The sequence below is a fragment of the Doryrhamphus excisus genome, linkage group LG12 (assembly GCF_037039965.1).
Source record: "Doryrhamphus excisus strain RoL-2023G ecotype Guam linkage group LG12, RoL_Dexc_Guam_v1.1, whole genome shotgun sequence".
NCBI classification, from domain to species: Eukaryota; Metazoa; Chordata; class Actinopteri; order Syngnathiformes; family Syngnathidae; genus Doryrhamphus; species Doryrhamphus excisus.
In genome coordinates, this window is record NC_136368.1 from 2,166,835 (window position 1) to 2,186,908 (window position 20,074).

Genomic DNA, 20,074 nt, shown 5'->3' on the forward strand with positions numbered 1-20,074 from the left:
TTAATTTTAATTTTAATTTTAATTTTAATTTTAATTTTAATTTTAATTTTAATTTTAATTTTAATTTTAATTTTAATTTTAATTTTAATTTTTTGTCACATACCGAAGTATGAGGTGATATGACCATACAATATTTATATATAATTTTCCTTCACCCTTTCAATGTCTACACCATCTATTTGTATTTGCTGGTATGTGTGCTTTCTGTTGTTAGCAAACAGCATGATTTTAGTTTTATTTAGGTTCAAGGACAATCTATTATCATCAAACCATCTTTTTAGGGTGGCCATTTCTTCATCTGTACTCTCTCCGCAACAAAAAGCAGTGGTATCATGGGTTCGATTCCTGGGTTCGCATCTCTGTGTGGAGTTTGCATGTTCTCCCCGTGCACGCGTGGGTTTTCTCCGGGTACTCCGGTTTCCTCCCACATTCCAAAAACATGCTAGGTTATTTGGCCACTCCAAATTGTCCATAGGTATGAATGTGAGTGTGAATGGTTGTTTGTCTATATGTGCCCTGTGATTGGCTGGCCACCAGTCCAGGGTGTACCCTGCGTCTCGCCCGAAGACAGCTGGGATAGGCTCCAGCATGCCCGTGAGGATAAGCGGTATAAAATGAATGAATGTATAAATAATCAGATTACTTGTAAGGCATATTTATATTAGTTTTGTGGTTTATTCTGTTATTTAATTCTATTTTTACTCACAATATTTCTATATTGTTATAAGTACGATACTTATTATTTATTCCTTTGTTTCATTCTGTAGCAAATACTGTATGTGCCTGTTTAGTGGGTGTACTATGTGTCATTTGTTAGACTTGTTTGGAACACACATGCACACACAAATAGACAAATTACTGCACAACTTCGGTTTAAACCAGCTTTTCTGCACTTTATTCAATGGTCCTTGAACACACCACAGTTATGTGCTATGAGTGAAACTTATACATGACAGTGTATAGCATTGTGCCAAGTGTTAGCGGGCTGCTACCACCATTCACCTCTACCAGGTGGAACAGAACCAGCGCCCCCCCACCCCCCAGCCCCGACATGAGACGTCACACACTCATCTTTATTATTTGAGCTTCAATTTTTAAGCAAAACAGTATTTAAAATGCTAATGTTACAATCAACATCCATTGACTTTCAGTTTCACACAGAAAAGGAAGCTCGTTTGAAGGGTTCTGTGCTAAATAATGGTGTCCCCCCAGGAGCCAGGCTGCAGTATCTGCAGAGTGACAACCCGTCTAACAGCTCTTCTAAACCAGGGATAGAACAAGACATAGATCAACGGGTTCAAACAGGAGTTGACATTCAACAAATAAAGAACATATTTTACAAACAAAGTCATTTTTTTATGTCCACTTGTGAGCGCGACGATATAAAAGGGACAGAAACACCCCAGAAAAACCAGGACCAGGACACCAAGAGTCCTGGCTGCCTTCAACTCTGATGTTTTTGCTCTGACAGAGACTGGATGTTGTAGTTTGACTGATGTAACATGAGAACGCATGGCTCGGGCCTGAGACACAGCAACCACAAACACTCTCATGTACAGAGTAACGATGATGCTGAGAGGAAGGATGAAGTTCACAACAAGGTCAACAACTCCTGTATTCATATCCATACCAATGACACACTCTCCGTAGCAGGAAATACTCTCTCCAGGATGAGTCAGCTGATCCCTCATAATGATGCTACAGTAGATAAAAGAAGAGAACCAACAGAGACAAACACAAAGCTGAACCCTTTTCACAGTGACTTTGGTGTTATAATGCAGAGGATCACAAATAGCCACATAACGGTCAGCTGATATCAGCACCATGTTTCCTACTGATGCAGACATGATTATAAAAGACATGGAGTTATACAAGAAGCACAGCACATCACCGAGAGTCCAGCAGGAACTTGTCATGTAGATCTCACCAGGCCACACCAGGAGGCCCACCAGAAAGTCAGAGACAGCGAGAGAGAGGAGGAGGAGGTTGGTGGGAGTGTGGAGCTGCCTGGAGAAATAAAGAAGACAACATATGTCCTTAGTGGACAAAAGAGACTGAACATGAAAGTCAACAACAACCACAACAATAAGAATTCATTGATAAAAATGTTCCATAATATAAATATATGCCTGAAGTGGGAGATTGAGATGATGACCAGCAAGTTGAGAACCACAGTGAAGATACAGATGATGCCCAGGACAACATTGAACAAAACACCATCAGACCAATGAGACGTGGGCTTCCTGCAGGAGATGTTGATGAGTTGTGGAAAGCAGACCTCTGATTGGTCCTCCTTCTCCATCAACAGGAAGAAGTAAAGTTCTGAGGCTGGAGGTCTCCCAGCTGTCTGTGTAAACCTCTCTTATATATGTCATCTACTGTTCTCCAGCCCTGCGTACGTCCCCCAAGCAAGTCTTATTGGGTCAAAATGTGTTGACGTTTAGGAAGGTATGACGTCATGACGTAACCTGGAAACATCCGACAAAAGAGTAGTAGTTTAAATTAGAATACTACAAAAATAGTAACTGTGTTATTCTGAAGAAACCCTTGGGATAGGCTCCAGCACCCCCCGCGACCCTATCCCAGCTGTCTTTGGGCAAGAGGCGGGGTACACCCTGGACTGGTTTGCCAGCCAATCACAGGACACATATAGACAAACAACCATTCACACTCACATTCATACCTATGGACAATTTGGAATCGGCAATTAATTAGCCTAGCATGTTTTTGGAATGTGGGAGGAAACCGGAGTACCCGGAGAAAACCCACGCATGCATGGGGAGAACATGCAAACTCCACACAGAGATGTCCGAGGGTGGAATTGAACCGTGGTCTCCTAGCTGTGAGGTCTCCACGCTAACCACTTGACCGCCGTGCCAACTAAAGCAACATGTACAGAATAAACCATAGCGGCATGAGGATTGATCCCTGGGGAACCCCACAGGTCATAGCTATTTGGTCTGAGACACAGTTACCAATTCCAATGAAGTACTTCCTGTCCTCCTTGATCCAGTTTAGAGCAGTACCAGAAATTTTTACCCAATTTTCCAACTTGTGTAATTAGCATCACATGGTCAACTGTGTCAAACAAAGAAGTCGCTAAGCCGTTGGTGAACATGAGCAACATTTTCTGTTCATTATCTGTTGACCCATCTAAGTTATTTAGATCTAGATTTTTACTCAGACCTGCGCAGACCTCACAGCTAGGAGACCAGGGTTCAATTCCACCCTCGGTGGATCTCTGTGTGGAGTTTACATGTTCTCCCCGTGTTTCCTCCCACATTCCAAAAACATGCTAGGTTAATTATTCATTCAGTCATTCATTTTCTACCGCTTTTTCCTCACGAGGGTCGCGGGGGTTGCTGGAGCCTATCCCAGCTGTCTTCGGGAGAGAGGCGGGGTGCTAGCGACTTAATTAGCGACTCCAAATTGTCCATAGGTATGAATGTGAGTGTGAATGGTTGTTTGTCTATATGTGCCCTGTGATTGGCCGGCCACCAGTCCAGGGTGTACCAGCTGGTGAGACAGCTGGGATAGGCTCCAGCACCCCTCCACATGACCCTCATGAGGAAAAGCGGTAGAAAATGAATGAATGAATCACACGCTGGGATAGGCTCCAGCAACAAAAATGAATGAATAAATGAATGAACATGGATTGATCAGAAGTTGCTATATTTCTATAAAAAGACAGAGCGTGACATGAAAAAAAACACGAGTCGTTTCCAACTCTGTCTTATCAAATGCATGCTTTACGTTACAAAACAAGTTTACTAACTTTAAATGCCTTACAAACCGAAATAGAGCGAAATCGAGAACGTGAGTCTGGCTTATCTTCAACTTATATGAATCTTTATTTTTTGTTTCGAATAGACGACCAAACTTGTACAACAACAACCCTCGACGGTCATCACCCACAGGAACGTGCGTGGGTGTCGGTCCCCGAGCGTCAATCAAGAGTGTTTTGCAGGCTAATGCGAAGCTCTCGGAGGATGCTGATTCACACATGCGTGCGTTAGCGTCCGATGATGAAACAAGGCTGCAATCAGAGGTGCGAAGACAACAACATTGTTGCACTGTTGCTATGTGTTGCTATGTGTTGCTATGTGTTGCTATGTGTTGCTATGTGTTGCTATGTGTTGCTATGTGTTGCTATGTGTTGCTATGTGTTGCTATGTGTTGCTATGTGTTGCTATGTGTTGCTATGTGTTGCTATGTGTTGCTATGTGTTGCTATGTGTTGCTACGTATGTGTTGCTTGCTGACGTCAACGTTGAATTTACGATGGCAGTCAACCGCTGGTGACCTTTGACTTTGTTGTTGTGATTATGATGATCATTCCCACATACGTATGTACCGGCTGCAACTGGACTACCCAGCATGCCTTGCGGGCATTTGGAAGTAACAGTTTTAAGTTACGTGATGTGATAATTTGGTGTGAATTGTTTGTTTTGGATTTTTCCTGACTACGGAGTCGCCACAGCGGATCTTTTTTGATCCGGATACTGATTTTTGGCTTGAGCCTTTTATAGGACAAAAAAGTGGAAGCAGACTGTTAAATTCTGTGATATAAAAAGTCATAAAATCGCATTGAAATATTCCAACAGCATTGTGTAAACCACAATGGTTAGCCATTTCTTCATCTGCAAAATATACTCAGTATATTTCATCACGTCGGTAATGCACTTTACTCTGGAATTAGCCAAAAGTCTCTCTCCCGCTAACATTGGTTGCCTGTTCGCTTTAGGATTGATTTTAAGATTTCATTGTTTGTTTTTAAGGTGTTGAATGGGCTGGCCCCCAAATACATCTCGGACCTCATCCAAATTTACTCTCCAGCGCTGGTCCGAGGGCCAGCTTCAACTTGTGGTGCCCAAGACGAGACTTAAGACCAGGGGAGACCGAGCCTTTTCTGTGGTTGCCCCCAAGCTACTCTCTCCGGTCCCAAGTAAAAAAGGCCCCCAACATGGAAAGCTTTAAGTCTCGTCTTAAAACCAACTTTTATCCTGTGTCTTTTAGTTCTTTCTTTTTATTTTAATTGGTTTTATAGTTTTATTGCTTTGCTTCTTGTTTTTAATATTTTAATATCTATTTTACTATTTTATTTCTTATTTGATCTTTTAGTACTCGTCTGTGAAGCACTTTGGAAACTCTGTTTCTAAAATGTGCAATATAAATAAAGTGGATTGGATCGGAATCTGCTTGACTTGCCTCCAGTTTAAACCTGCTGATCCCTGCGTCGTGTAATCGCTGGTTACAATAAGTTGACATGGTTAAAAACTGTTTAAAATGCATAAATACGTATGTATGTTCAAGGCAGTTAAAAGTAGTAATAATTCATGTCTGATGTATAAAAAACACCCCGCTACTTTTAAATATGTTTGCGTCTAAAATAATGAAAATCTCCATTGCTGGCGTTTGGGTGTAATACTGTAACGTCCACTAGAGGGTGCTAGAATCGACGGTGGTTAGGAACCTGAGATAAGTCCCACCCTGGTGAAGATAAGCTGTGGAAAATGAATGAATGAATAAATTATTCATTCATTCATTAATTTTCTACCGTTTTTTTCCTCACGAGGGTCGCGGGGGGTGCTGGAGCCTATCCCAGCTGTCTTTGGGCGAGAGGCGGGGTACACCCTGGACTGGTCGCCAGCCAATCACAGGGCGAATAAATTATTTTTATTTATTTATTACTGATTGATTTATTTTCTTTATTCTTGATTTGTTTATTTATTTTTTATTATTATATATTATTATATTTTTTATTTGTTTATTTATTTTGTGTAGAAAAATAAAAATTAAGATATGAGAACAATGGAATGTTTTATCAAAGCTTTTCTTGTGGAAAACCGGAACCAAAGAAAAAGTGTAGGGTACAGCAGAAGCAAAAGCATTTTTTTTTTTTTTTGTTTTTAATAAATGCGTTTTTGTTGGGGGGGGGGGGGGGCTGATGCATCCCAGCCTCACCCAGACCGTAGCTCCAGTGGCCCCCAGGTAAATTGAGTTTGAGACCCCTGTATTACACGGTTGAACCGATTCTTTGAAAGGAAGTCATAACTGTACATACACAATGCTTTCATAGTCATAAACAACACACGGAACTGCTAACATTGAACTTTACTACTCAATAACACGAAGAGGACAGTTGTTTTCAGGGTGACCTTCCAGTATTACAGTATGTTGTACCCACAAGTGCCAGGCTGCAGTATGTGCAGAGTAACAACAAGTCCAACAGCTTTTCTAAACCAGGGATAGAACAAAGCATAGATCAGCGGGTTGAAACAGGAGTTGAAATAATATAAACAAACAACATATTCAGGAACATAAGAAATGATGTTTTTGTCACCTGCCAGAGTTCTGATGTAATACGGACAGAAACACACGATAAAGACGAGGACCAGGACACCAAGAGTCCTGGCTGCCTTCAACTCTGATGTTTTTGCTCTGACAGAGACTGGATGTTGTAGTTTGACTGATGTAACATGAGAACGCATGGCTCGGGCCTGAGACACAGCAACCACAAACACTCTCGTGTACAGAGTAACGATGATGCTGAGAGGAAGAAGGAAGGTCACAACAAGGTCACCAACTCCTGTCTCATAGACACCACCAAAGGCACACTCTCCGTAGCAGGAAATGTAGCCATCAGGATGAGTCAGCTGATCCTTCAAGATGATGCTACAGTAGAGAAAAGAAGAGAACCAACAGAGACAAACACAAAGCTGAACCCTTTTCACAGTGACTTTGGTGTTATAATGCAGAGGATCACAAATAGCCACATAACGGTCAGCTGATATCAGCACCATGTTTCCTACTGAGACCGACGTCACTGCGAATGACAAGTAGAACCCCAGCGAGCAAAGAACATCACCGAGAGTCCAGCAGGATATTTTCAAGTAGACATCAAACGGTATCACCAGGAGGCCCACCAGAAGGTCAGAGACAGCGAGAGAGAGGAGGAGGATGTTGGTGGGAGTGTGGAGCTGCCTGGAGACAAAGAAGAAATTAAAAGACAACACAAGAGATGCAACGTTTCAGTGATAAACATGTTGAAAAATAGATGCCTGAAGTGGGAGATTGAGATGATGACCAGCAGGTTGAGAATCAGAGCGAAGATACAGATCAAAACCATCAAAACACAGACGAGAACATTTTCAGACAACTGAGATGTGGGCTTCCTGCAAGAAATGTTGATCAGCTGTGGAAAGCAGAATTCTGATTGGTCCTCCGGATCCATCGTCAGGGAGAATAGCCGAGGAGCTGGACCTCTGGCAGCTTTCTTCTTGAAGTTCCTCAATTTATCTTCACATGTGGCTTGGTCCAGCCTCTCTATCGGTGCCTCCGTCCCTCATTCTCCTCCTCCTGTTTCTTTTCCTCATCCCTTGTCCTGCCCACTTCCTGAACTTCCAAGCATGACGTCACACTAAGCGAGAAACTTCTCATGTCAGATATGTGCAGTCGGGCTGAACCATTGTGATGTCATTATAGAGCCATGATCCAGGAATGGCGGAAACAGGGAACAGTGTTGAACCTTCCCAGGAGTGGCCGACAGCGATGACTCATCCAGGAGGTCACAAAAGACCCCACAACAAACATCCATAGCCACGTTTACATGAGGAGTTTTTCCTTTTTCCGAATGGAATCTTTCTGAATGACTTTTCCGAAAACAACGGTATACATGGAAAGGAATATTCCAATCTCTTGTCTACATGCGGACCTGTAATCAACCAGAATAGTCAATGGGGCATGCCCAGTAAAACATCAACATCACGTGATACCGACTTCCCCGAGTTTTTCTGTCACTTGTTGGAATAACTCCGTATTGCCAGTTTTTCCTTTGTCCAAAAATGAGTTTGGATGAAAAACAAACTTTCCGCAGCAGTCCAGTGCCGATTGCTGGCCTCCATTTTGAAAAGTGAAGAACGTCTGAACGCTGAAAGAACTTAAACAGGAAAAGATCAAATTCAATCTTGCTAATATTTTATAATGAAACTGGGGACATGTTTTATGTAAATATATATTTTCTTTTTGAATAAAAGTGGACTTGTGAATGGCGTATAGAAGGGTTTAGATTCTGTTCCACAGATGGCGCTAATGCACACCAAAGCTGCTTGCCAACCGCCAATAAACAACAGAAGAAGAAAAACACCAGGAAGAAGAACGCACCGTTTGAGCGGGTACAAGATACCTCAATCGGATTGGGGAAAGGAATATTCCACCCCCGTGAATCCCATTATATGTTCATTCGGATTGGCACTTTTCTTTGGGAATGAACCGAATGAAAGTGGAATATTTGTGTCCATGTATACGTGGATATTGACAACTGGGACTGTTCTTTCATCCATTTCATTCCTCATTTTATATGTGTTTCACGTTATTTTTTGTCTATAGAATTATAGTCTAATACTAATATTTCCGGATGTCTGGAACGGATTGATTGGATTTGCATTATTTTTCTTGAGAAAAACAGTTATGTTTTTTGGAACAGATTTTAGACGTAAACCACGGTTCCACTCCATCTTTAGTATGGAAGCGCTCCAGTTCAGACACAGCCATTTTTTTTTCCAATTTTTTGTTTACAAAACTCAAGAGTCATCTCCCACATGAACATCTACCTTCAGAACGTCCGTTTTCCCACGTGCCAGTCAGTCCTGCAGACTAATGGCGGTGCCGTGGCGCTCTCAGAGGACGCCGGTTCACACCTGCATGCCTCGGCGTACGATGATGACACCGGGCTGCAATCAGAGGTGTGAAGAAAACACAACAACAACGTTGCTGCTTCTCCCGGTAGACGTGGCGCTCTTTGCTAATCTTCTGTGTCCAACGTCTAAATGAGGCTGATGTCAGTGTTTTATTCCGAGATTAATTCCTGATGGCAGTCATTAACTGTGACCTTGTGACCTCATGAACTCATCATGTCCTGTTTCACCGTGTTCTTCTTACTAAAGCCCATGGCAATATTGCTCTTATAATATTATAATAATATTGCTCTTTATTGCTCTCTGGTTCTACCATATCTTACGTATTGTGTGGAAATATGGGCTAATAACCATAAAAGCAATCTTCACTGGCTGAATGTACTGCAAAAAAGGTCAGTAAGGATAATTCATAATGCCGCCTACAGAGAACATACTAACTCCTTATTTGTAAAATCACAAATACTTCAACTTGCTGATATAGTTCATCTTCAAACAGCTAAAATAATACATAAGGCTAAAAATAACCAATTAGCTAAAAATGTCATCCGATACTTCTCTACAAGAGAGGAGAAATATGATCTCAGGGAAGAAGTACATTTGAAACACTTCTATGCTAGGACTACGTTATGCTAGCCATAGCATTTCAGTATGTGGAATCAAACTATGGAATGGATTGAGTAAGGAAATCAAACAATGCACAACGATGAGCCAATTCAAGAAACAATACAAGCAGTTGATGTTTGCTAAATACAAGGATGAAGAGTCTTGAACCAGTCATGATGTGCTATACATATCACTATATTGGCACTTACTATGGTACCCATTATGGTATTGGATGCTCATATCACCGAGTACTTCGGTACGAGGTGCATTATTAAAAAAAAAAACCTTAAACTGTATTATGGAAAGCAGGAAGTGAACAAATGGAACAGTTACTGATTGTAAAAGTACCAGATGGAGGGGTAGGATTTAATAAGCTTTGCTTCTTCCTACTCTTTTTGGACATGTGGAACTGTGAACTGATTATGGGATGCACTCAATTGTAATCTGATGCATGTTCTAATGAAATAAAACCATTACCATTACCATTACCATTACCATTACCATTACCATTACCATTACCATTACCATTACCATTACCATTACCATTACCATTACCATTACCATTACCATTACCAATATACGTACAGGGGCGGCACGGCGGTCTAGTGGTTAGCGCGCAGGAGACCAGGGTTCAATTCCCACCCTCGGCCATCTCTGTGTGGAGTTTGCATGTTCTCCCCGTGCATGCGTGGGTTTTCTCCGGGTACTCCGGTTTCCTCCCACATTCCAAAAACATGCTAACTCCAAATTGTCCATAGGTATGAATGTGAGTGTGAATGGTTGTTTGTCTATATGTGCCCTGTGATTGGCTGGCGACCAGTCCAGGGTGTACCCCGCCTCTCGCCCGAAGACAGCTGGGATAGGCTCCAGCACCCCCGCGACCCTCGTGAGGAAAAAGCGGTAGAAAATGAATGAATGAATGAATATACGTACAGTTCATTGTGAAAAAGCAGTATTTGATTCCATTTGGTCCAGATTCCTGTGGCCCTGTGTGGTCAAAGTGTAGGGTAATTTATTCCAATCAGTTTGTGGTATGTTAATATCCTGGTTTTCAACATTTTTCAAAATCGTATGCACAGTTAATCCCCTGACGGCTCTCTTAAATTGCAACCTTAGAGAACACATTTTCCCTGCAAATGTTGTTGACTAGGGAGGCTCCAATGAGGACGCTTGGTCCTGTATTGCTACGAGAGCCGACATTAGTCTGTAAAACCTCTTCTGAAGACTTAATGGTGTCACGAGACACAAGATGTCGCAAGATTAAAACATGAAGAATTCACTGTTGACAAGATGAATTTAAAACCCAGAAGAACTTCTCCAAAGAGGAAATAACATTTGTGGACCTCAGCTGGCTTTCTGCACTCTGGTGGAAAGGACCTCATATGGTCATTGGTTAAAGCAGACGTTCGTAGGTCTCCCATGTACAAAGGTAACATGAACACGGAAATGAAAAAAAAAACATGTTTTTGAGGAATATAAAAAGATAAACATGATTGACAAGGGTGTAGCTCCATGCAAGAAAACTGATTTTTGTGTTTATTTTTTATAAACATTCAACATGTCATGTATTATGATGAAATGTAAACATGGATTATCATCGCATTATTATTTTTATTGTCAACATATATTATGGGCGGCACGGCGGTCTAGTGGTGAGCACGCAGACCTCATAGCTAGGAGACCAGGGTTCAATTCCACCCTCGGCCATCTCTGTGTGGAGTTTGCATGTTCTCTCCGGGTACTCCGGTTTCCTCCCACATTCCAAAAACATGCTAGGTTAATTAGCCACTCCAAATTGTCCATAGGTATGAATGTGAGTGTGAATGGTTGTTTGTCTATATGTGCCCTGTGATTGGCTGGCCACCAGTCCAGGGTGTACCCGGCCTCTCGCCCAAAGACAGCTGGGATAGGCTCCAGCACCCCCGCAACCCTCGTGCGGATAAGCGGTAGAAAATGAATGAATGAATATATATATATTATAAACATGTATATTGTTCACGTTCAATGATGACACTAACTGAAACTTTGAGCCAGTAGGATTTGCTTGGGGGAGGTACCATGGGTTGGACCAAGACACTTGAACACATAAATCAGATGTACAACAGAGACTGTTTGTCTCTTCTTCTTCTTGATGATGGAGAAGGAGGACCGATTAGAGTTCTGCTTTCCACAACTCATCAACATCTCCTGCAGGAAGCCCACGTCTCATTGGTCTGATGGTGTTTTGTTCAATGTTGTCCTGGGCATCATCTGTATCTTCACTGTGGTTCTCAACTTGCTGGTCATCATCTCAATCTCCCACTTCAGGCATATATTTATATTATGGAACATTTTTATCAATGAATTCTTATTGTTGTGGTTGTTGTTGACTTTCATGTTCAGTCTCTTTCGTCCACTAAGGACATATGTTGTCTTCTTTATTTCTCCAGGCAGCTCCACACTCCCACCAACCTCCTCCTCCTCTCTCTCGCTGTCTCTGACTTTCTGGTGGGCCTCCTGGTATGGCCTGGTGGGATCTACATGAGAACATCCTGCTGGACTCTTGGTGATGTTTTTTGTTCTCTGTGGTTCTACATAACCGTCACACTGACGTCGGTCTCAGTAGGAAACATGGTGCTGATATCAGCTGACCGTTATGTGGCTATTTGTGATCCTCTGCATTATAACACCAAAGTCACTGTGGAAAGGGTTCAGCTTTGTGTTTGTCTCTGTTGGTTCTTCTCTCTCCTCCTGTGTAGCATCATCTTGAAAGATGGTCTGACTCATCCTGGAAAGGCTAATTCCTGCTATGGAGAGTGTGTTATTGGCATTGACTTTGAAGGAGGGATTGTTGACCTTGTAATGGTCTTCATCCTTCCTCTCAGCATCATCGTTACTCTGTACACGAGAGTGTTTGTGGTTGCTGTGTCTCAGGCCCGAGCCATGCGTTCTCATGTTACATCAGTCAAACTACAACATCCAGTCTCTGTCAGAGCAAAAACATCAGAGTTGAAGGCAGCCAGGACTCTTGGTGTCCTGGTCCTTGTCTTTCTCATGTGTCTCTGTCCATATTACAGCGTTTCTCTCGCAGGTGACAACAAAATAATATCTTCATTTGCCAGCTATGCCATTTATCTGTTTTATCTCAACTCCTGTTTAAACCCGTTGATCTATGTCTTGTTCTATCCCTGGTTTAGAAGAGCTGTTAGACGGGTTGTCACTCTGCACATACTGCAGCCTGGCTCCTGGGGGGACAACATACTGTAAAGAAAAGACGGGCTTCCTTTCTCTGTGCAATATAAAACAAAATGTAAACACATCTTGTTATATCTTTCATCTGAGTATTAATGCTGATTGTACTTGACAGTTTTTTGCTCAATTGTTACTAACTGAAAGTAAGCCTGTTCGATTTGATTTAAAAATTTAATTATTCATTCATTTTCTACCGCTTATCCTCACTAGGGATGCAAGGGGTGCTGGAGCCTATCCCAGCTGTCTTCGGGCGAGAGGCAGGGACACACTCTGGACACAGGGCACATATAGACAAACAACCATTCACACTCACATTCATACCTATGGACAATTTGGAGTCGCTAATTAACCTAGCATGTTTTTGGAATGTGGGAGGAAACCGGAGTACCCGGAAAGAACCCACGCATGCACGGGGAGAACATGCAAACTCCACACAGAGATGGCCGAGGGTGGAATTGAACCCTGGTCTCCTAGCTGTGAGGTCTGCGTGCTAACCACTAGACTGCCGTGCCGCCCTAGCTTACTTTCAGTAAGTAATAATTAAGTAAATAACAGATCATCATATACTCTAAACATGTTGTTTGTTTTTTTTTACATTGAATGACAACACTAACTCAGGCTGAAACTATGACCCAGTAGGTTTTGCTTGGGGGAGGTACCATGGGTTGGACCAAGACACTTGAACACATAAATCAGATGTACAACAATGGTTAAACTCTATAGTTTATCAGTATCACTGCCCTGGGCTTTGACACAGTATCATTTCGGCCTTTTCCCGTATCATTCATGGGCGGTTTCTAGGGTACAGGGCCAATTAACACTGTAGTATGTGATCCTCTGCATTATAACACCAAAGTCACCGTGAAAAGGGTTCAGCTTCACATGGAATAGACCGTATCCCAAACACCATACCAAAAAGGAAGTGGAATTAAAGAAGTGAAACAATGAACGATGTTTCCAAAATGCCCTGAGAATTGATTTCACTGTGATTTATGGAGTGTTGTGGGGGTTCGTGTTCAGGACCCCTGAAATATCACATTTTTCACCTGGTCTGATGCACTTGTAAACTTTGGAGAGTTTTCATGCATGTTGAATCTCGTGAAATGTGATGTAACACACAGAATAATAAAAATAATAACAAACTATTCCTTGGTGCTGGGGTCTTCATCATTGAGAAAAATCACAGCTGGTAAAATAGACAGACAGTAAGAACATTCATTCATTCATTTTCTACCGCTTATCCTCACAAGGGTCGCGGGGGTGCTGGAGCCTATCCCAGCTGTCTTCAGGCGAGAGGCGGGGTGCACCCTGGACTGGTGGCGAGCCAATCACAGGGCACATATACACAAACAACCATTCACACTCACATTCATACCCGGTGTTGGGCATGTTACTTTAAAAAAAAGTACTAGTTACTTCTCAAAAAAGTAACTGAGTTACTCCACTACAAAAGTAACTAGTTACCAGTAAAAGTAACTATGGCCTCCCCACCCCCACAGCAAAGACGGGTATCATAGGTTTGCATTTATTGACGTCGACAGGTGTTTCTGCGGGTTTGAGTTGCACACCCAAGACGTGGACAAAGTTTTTTTTCGGGGACATAAAGTACATTTTACCTTTGATATCAACAAAGTTAAAGTAGTGTCTGTACTTCCTTTTGGTAAAAGCCCCCAATGGCTTGTCGCCCAGGCCGACCTCCAGAGAGGTCTCGCCAGCAACCCACCTCCCTTCCCTCTTCGTTTTTGGACTCTTTTAGGACGTCTGGGATCCGTCCTTGCCCCCCGACCCCCCCTTATTGTGCCTGGGGGTGGGGGGGCGGTGTACTGTCACAATCTGCATTGTTGTGACAGTTTGCTTTGTTTCACTTTGTAAGCCTTAGTTCCTGCTTTCGTGCTCTTATTTTGTATTATTTCCTGTGTTGGCCTGTCCTGTTTTCCGTCACTCTTCCATTCCCTCCTACGTGCACCTGTTTAGTTCAGCCGGGCGCGTCTTCCCTTGTTGGTGCATTGGGCCTTTTTACATGCCGCCTCATCGCCTCATCTACGCTTCATTTCGTAAATAACATTTTTACCTGCACTTGGTCGTCATCTCTGCATCCTGGGGTCGCATCGCAACGCTGACATGCCGCGCCGTGACAGAGAGGGCCTGAAAGAACAGGAGATTTGGTCACCTCAGACCTTGCCTTACTTCTGTATTCATTCTTAGAAATGTTTCTAAATTAAAACCAATCCTGTACTGATCCTGCTTGGTATGTTAAAACCAATAAAATATATGTTATATATTATAAACATGTATATTGTTTATGTTCAATGATGACACTAACTCAGGCTGAAACTTTGAACCAGTAAGTTTTGCTTGGGGGAGGTACCATGGGTTGGACCAAGACACTTGAACACATAAATCAGATGTACAACAGAGACTGTTTGTCTCTTCTTCTTCTTCTTGATGATGGAGAAGGAGGACCGATTAGAGCTCTGCTTTCCACAACTCATCAACATCTCCTGCAGGAAGCCCACGTCTCATTGGTCTGATGGTGTTTTGTTCAATGTTGTCCTGGGCATCATCTGTATCTTCACTGTGGTTCTCAACTTGCTGGTCATCATCTCAATCTCCCACTTCAGGCATATATTTATATTATGGAACATTTTTATCAATGAATTCTTATTGTTGTGGTTGTTGTTGACTTTCATGTTCAGTCTCTTTCGTCCACTAAGGACATATGTTGTCTTCTTTATTTCTCCAGGCAGCTCCACACTCCCACCAACCTCCTCCTCCTCTCTCTCGCTGTCTCTGACTTTCTGGTGGGCCTCCTGGTATGGCCTGGTGGGATCTACATGAGAACTCCCTGCTGGACTCTTGGAGATATTTTTTGTTCCCTGTGGTTCTACATAACATTCGTACTGACGTCTGCATCAGTAGGAAACATGGTGCTGATATCAGCTGACCGTTATGTGGCTATTTGTGATCCTCTGCATTATAACACCAAAGTCACTGTGAAAAGGGTTCAGCTTTGTGTTTGTCTCTGTTGGTTCTTCTCTCTCCTCCTGTGTGGCATCATCTTGAAAGATGGTCTGACTCATCCTGGAAAGGCTAATTCCTGCTATGGAGAGTGTGTTATTGGCATTGACTTTGAAGGAGGGATTGTTGACCTTGTAATGGTCTTCATCCTTCCTCTCAGCATCATCGTTACTCTGTACATGAGAGTGTTTGTGGTTGCTGTGTCTCAGGCCCGAGCCATGCGTTCTCATGTTACATCAGTCAAACTCCAACATCCAGTCTCTGTCAGAGCAAAAACATCAGAGTTGAAGGCAGCCAGGACTCTTGGTGTCCTGGTCCTTGTCTTTATCGTGTGTCTCTGTCCATATTACAGCGTTTCTCTCGCAGGTGACAACAAAATAATATCTTCATTTGCCAGCTATGCCATTTATCTATATTATTTCAACTCCTGTTTAAACCCGTTGATCTATGTCTTGTTCTATCCCTGGTTTAGAAGAGCTGTTAGACGGGTTGTCACTCTGCACATACTGCAGCCCGGCTCCTGGGGGGACAACATACTGTAGAAGAAGAAGAAATGTGCTTTTTTATGTACTGTATGTAATACAAAACAAAATGTATCGCGTCTTCATGAATAGTAATCCAGCCAGTCTCCATGCACATGGAATAGACCGTATACCAAACACCATACCAAAAAGGAAGTGGAATTAAAGAAGTGAAACAATGAACGATGTTTCCAAAATGCCCTGAGAATTGATTTTGAGCTAAGTGTCTGTGACTTTGTTGGAAAGCGCATACTAAGTACTACATACTTCCATGCCCGTACTATCCACACTCCATACTGCATACTGCATACCCAATCCATCAGACAGTATGCAAAGCCTTTACACTACAGCGTACTACATGATAACCCACAATGCATTGCGCTCCTACCCGAGTCTAAATCGACAGGCTGAAGCTGATTTCACTTTAGCTCTAAACTCTTTAAATACATAACTTTATTGAGATTTTATTTTAGATCATGTGAGAAAGCGGCCGTTTAGATCCTGAATGTGACATTTATTTGTCCAAATACCAACCGTTTACAATTTTGTTCAGACGAATTTGGCAAAATTTAAGCTAGCCAAAGGGAGCAACGCACTTTTGGTTATTTTCACAAAATAAAACACCCCTTACTTTTCTCAGAGATGAAAAAACATAGTGATAAATCACTGCTTTTACTTTGAAAACAAGAAGCAAACCAACTTGTAATATATCCTGTTTGACACCGCCGTTTGGTCCATCCTGCTGCTCAGTTTTAGCCAACGTTTATTTTTTTCGCGGTGACATCACGTCGCGTTGCATCCTGGGTAATTTGGGTATTTTGCATACTCAAAACTTGCATACTGCCAGTGTAGATACACTGCATACTCAAAAAGTTAGCATGAGTAGTAGGTAAGTATGCGGTTTCGAACACAGCCTGCGTGTGTTAATACTTACGAAGATATAGACAAATGCTACAATGCTAATATTACCATGCTATCACTGACATGACAGCACTAAGTATTTATACAGGTTTCTACTCATGAAAACAGCTAAAATATGACAATGTTAGCATGTTAGCAATGCTAACATTAGCACGTGAAACCAAACATGATAGCTCCAAGTGATTACCAATGTTAAAACTGATGAAAATTTCTAAAAATACAGTATGCTAATGCTAAGATGATAATGTTAGCATTCTACCTCTTAGCATGATAACACTATGTTTTTCTGTATGTGTGTACTTATAAAGTATAAAGTAATATAAGTGAGCCCAAAGAAAAGCATAAATTCCTTTTTTTAGCATTAAAGTGAAACAAGCTGTTCATCAGAAGAACAAAACTTGAAGACCACAGGTTGATACCATTTATTTTCTGTTTATTCACACTAAAATTATTTTCTGGCATGCCCCCACTGGGGGGGGGGGGGGGGCAGAATTTGTCGCCAGCTTCTTCCAATTTGAAATTCTACTGAGAAGCTGATCATATTTATTTATTCATCGGTACTGAAGTCAAAACTGAATGGAGGAACAGTGAAGAACATTAGAAGCACACTAGTGTATTTATGAGTCAGATTGCATTGTCAGGTGACATTTCAAGATCTGTCCTACCCTCTGAAGGTATATGGCCCTGGCTGACGTTTTTATTGAATAGTATGACAACATTCCAAACAGGATGAGATTCAATTTGGCTAAGCTCATTGAAATGTTGAACATCTTAAGGGTACAAAACTTGTCATGACTCAGGCTGAAACTTTGAGCCAGTAAGTTTTGCTTGGGGGAGGTACCATGGGTTGGACCAAGACACTTGAACACATAAATCAGATGTACAACAGAGACTGTTTGTCTCTTCTTCTTCTTCTTGATGATGGAGAAGGAGGACCGATTAGAGTTCTGCTTTCCACAACTCATCAACATCTCCTGCAGGAAGCCCACGTCTCGTTGGTCTGATGGTGTTTTGTTCAATGTTGTCCTGGGCATCATCTGTATCTTCACTGTGGTTCTCAACTTGCTGGTCATCATCTCAATCTCCCACTTCAGGCATATATTTATATTATGGAACATTTTTATCAATGAATTCTTATTGTTGTGGTTGTTGTTGACTTTCATGTTCAGTCTCTTTCGTCCACTAAGGACATATGTTGTCTTCTTTATTTCTCCAGGCAGCTCCACACTCCCACCAACCTCCTCCTCCTCTCTCTCGCTGTCTCTGACTTTCTGGTGGGCCTCCTGGTATGGCCTGGTGGGATCTACATGAGAACATCCTGCTGGACTCTTGGAGATATTTTTTGTTCTATGTGGTTCTCCATAACCGTCATACTGACGTGTGCATCAGTAGGAAACATGGTGCTGATATCAGCTGACCGTTATGTGGCTATTTGTGATCCTCTGCATTATAACACCAAAGTCACTGTGAAAAGGGTTCAGCTTTGTGTTTGTCTCTGTTGGTTCTTCTCTCTCCTCCTGTGTGGCATCATCTTGAAAGATGGTCTGACTCATCCTGGAAAGGCTAATTCCTGCTATGGAGAGTGTGTTATTGGCATTGACTTTGAAGGAGGGATTGTTGACCTTGTAATGGTCTTCATCCTTCCTCTCGGAATCATCGTTACTCTGTACATGAGAGTGTTTGTGGTTGCTGTGTCTCAGGCCCGAGCCATGCGTTCTCATGTTACATCAGTCAAACTACAACATCCAGTCTCTGTCAGAGCAAAAACATCAGAGTTGAAGGCAGCCAGGACTCTTGGTGTCCTGGTCCTTGTCTTTATCGTGTGTCTATCCCCAATTTACATTGTTTCTTTTGCAGGTGACAACCAAATGTCTACATTTGCAAACCATGCCATTTATCTATATTATTTCAACTCCTGTTTAAACCCGTTGATCTATGTCTTGTTCTATCCCTGGTTTAGAAGAGCTGTTAGACGGGTTGTCACTCTGCACATACTGCAGCCTGGCTCCTGGGGGGACAACATACTGTAAAGAAAAGTACATTTAATCAATGTTACAGCATCTTTCCTACTGTGTTAATACTACTATATACTTAATAAATATGAAATATGTGATGTGATATGGATGTGAATAGTGATATGTTCTATTTTACAATAGAGTAACACAGTTGATATGAAAACCATAAAAGTTCTTCATCCACATAAAGACCGCAGTGTTAAGTGTCACTCATTGTCAATCATTGAATATCATGACATATATTAACTTAGATCAATGTAAGACATGACACATAGAATGATATAAAATATATTCTTATCATCTTAACACTTCAAACTGTACTGTGGGTTTGTCCTCCAGGGATATTGGAGTGTTCTAAAATTTCAAATTAAAATAATCAAAATAAAGTCAATTTAATTTGCATACTTCGTGAAACATACACAAAAAATGAGAAAAACATGAATAAATAATATTTTTTATTTAAAAATAAGGACTTACTTTTCTATCACCATATATATATATATGTATACATATATATATATAGATATATTATTAGGGGCTTTGAGTCAGTCAGCAAGCATATTTTTGTAATACTATTTCTCTTTATGATTAGCATATTAGGTCTTAAGTTCATATTTGTGTCAACTCATAATAAGATTTGTTTATTTATGGTATTGGTTCTAAATTCTAAATGTTTGTTAGAAAAAAGTCTATCTAGGAACATTCAGAAAGGATTATTATTAAAGATGTGCCTAAATAATAATAATAATAATAATAATAATAATAATAATAATAATAATAATAATAATAATAATAATAATAATAATAATAATAATAATAATAATAATAATAATAATAATAATAATAATACATTTTATTTGTATAGCACTTTTCAAAATACTCAAAGACGCTTTACAGTAAAATGGAGTTGAATAAAAGCAAGTAAACAGAGTAAAACACATTAAAATACAACACTGATTTATAGGTAATTTATAGGTGATTTATTTGGTTTATACACAGCTAAAACATGGGTAAAAGCGGGGCACAGCAGTCAGGTATAAAAAGTTAGACATTAAAAACAGATTTAAACA

At 41.2% G+C, this 20,074-nt stretch overlaps 4 protein-coding genes across 7 annotated transcripts; 2 read left to right on the forward strand and 2 right to left on the reverse strand.

Annotated features, from left to right (window-relative positions):
* Positions 1-1,190: 1,190 nt before the first annotated feature.
* LOC144894443 (trace amine-associated receptor 13c-like) lies at positions 1,191-2,302 on the reverse strand. Its single transcript, XM_078795064.1, has 2 exons — positions 2,130-2,302; positions 1,191-2,007 (listed from the first exon to the last, which is right to left on the reverse strand). The coding sequence occupies exons 1-2, from the start codon at positions 2,300-2,302 to the stop codon at positions 1,191-1,193; spliced, it is 990 nt and encodes a 329-aa protein (XP_078651190.1).
* A 3,734-nt stretch (positions 2,303-6,036) lies between these two features.
* On the reverse strand, positions 6,037-17,805 carry LOC131135736 (trace amine-associated receptor 13c-like). Of its 4 annotated transcripts, none has more exons than XM_078795427.1 (3): positions 17,786-17,805; positions 14,601-14,674; positions 6,037-6,983 (listed from the first exon to the last, which is right to left on the reverse strand). In XM_078795427.1, exons 2-3 carry the CDS (start codon positions 14,636-14,638, stop codon positions 6,167-6,169), a joined length of 855 nt encoding a protein of 284 aa, XP_078651553.1. In that variant the 5' UTR covers positions 14,639-14,674; positions 17,786-17,805; the 3' UTR covers positions 6,037-6,166. The 4 variants fall into 4 exon arrangements, with proteins under 4 accessions (XP_078651553.1, XP_057937966.2, XP_078651552.1 ...); XM_058081983.2 differs by lacking the exon at positions 17,786-17,805 and adding an exon at positions 14,853-15,383; XM_078795426.1 differs by lacking the exons at positions 14,601-14,674; positions 17,786-17,805 and adding an exon at positions 7,061-7,607 and having other exon boundaries at positions 6,037-6,236; positions 6,343-6,983.
* On the forward strand, positions 11,331-12,688 carry LOC131135744 (trace amine-associated receptor 13c-like). The gene is made up of 2 exons (XM_058082004.2): positions 11,331-11,605; positions 11,728-12,688. Exons 1-2 carry the CDS (start codon positions 11,430-11,432, stop codon positions 12,542-12,544), a joined length of 993 nt encoding a protein of 330 aa, XP_057937987.2. The 5' UTR covers positions 11,331-11,429; the 3' UTR covers positions 12,545-12,688.
* Positions 14,925-19,064, forward strand: LOC131135755 (uncharacterized). Its single transcript, XM_078795378.1, has 4 exons — positions 14,925-15,150; positions 15,273-16,085; positions 17,868-18,083; positions 18,206-19,064. Exons 1-4 carry the CDS (start codon positions 14,975-14,977, stop codon positions 19,017-19,019), a joined length of 2,019 nt encoding a protein of 672 aa, XP_078651504.1. The 5' UTR covers positions 14,925-14,974; the 3' UTR covers positions 19,020-19,064.
* Positions 19,065-20,074: the final 1,010 nt, after the last annotated feature.

Bases quoted from the DNA above. Each gene is read 5' to 3' on its own strand.
- LOC144894443 (XM_078795064.1), bottom strand. From the start codon at position 2,302: ATGGAGAAGGAGGACCAATCAGAGGTCTGCTTTCCACAACTCATCAAC. The intron at 2,008-2,129 runs GCATATATTTAT...TTATTTCTCCAG, and splicing joins ATCTCAATCTCCCACTTCAG to GCAGCTCCACACTCCCACCA.
- LOC131135736 (XM_078795425.1), bottom strand. From the start codon at position 7,233: ATGGATCCGGAGGACCAATCAGAATTCTGCTTTCCACAGCTGATCAAC. The intron at 6,984-7,060 runs GCATCTATTTTT...CTTTGTCTCCAG, and splicing joins ATCTCAATCTCCCACTTCAG to GCAGCTCCACACTCCCACCA.
- LOC131135744 (XM_058082004.2), top strand. From the start codon at position 11,430: ATGATGGAGAAGGAGGACCGATTAGAGTTCTGCTTTCCACAACTCATC. The intron at 11,606-11,727 runs GCATATATTTAT...TTATTTCTCCAG, and splicing joins ATCTCAATCTCCCACTTCAG to GCAGCTCCACACTCCCACCA.
- LOC131135755 (XM_078795378.1), top strand. From the start codon at position 14,975: ATGATGGAGAAGGAGGACCGATTAGAGCTCTGCTTTCCACAACTCATC. The intron at 15,151-15,272 runs GCATATATTTAT...TTATTTCTCCAG, and splicing joins ATCTCAATCTCCCACTTCAG to GCAGCTCCACACTCCCACCA. The intron at 18,084-18,205 runs GCATATATTTAT...TTATTTCTCCAG, and splicing joins ATCTCAATCTCCCACTTCAG to GCAGCTCCACACTCCCACCA.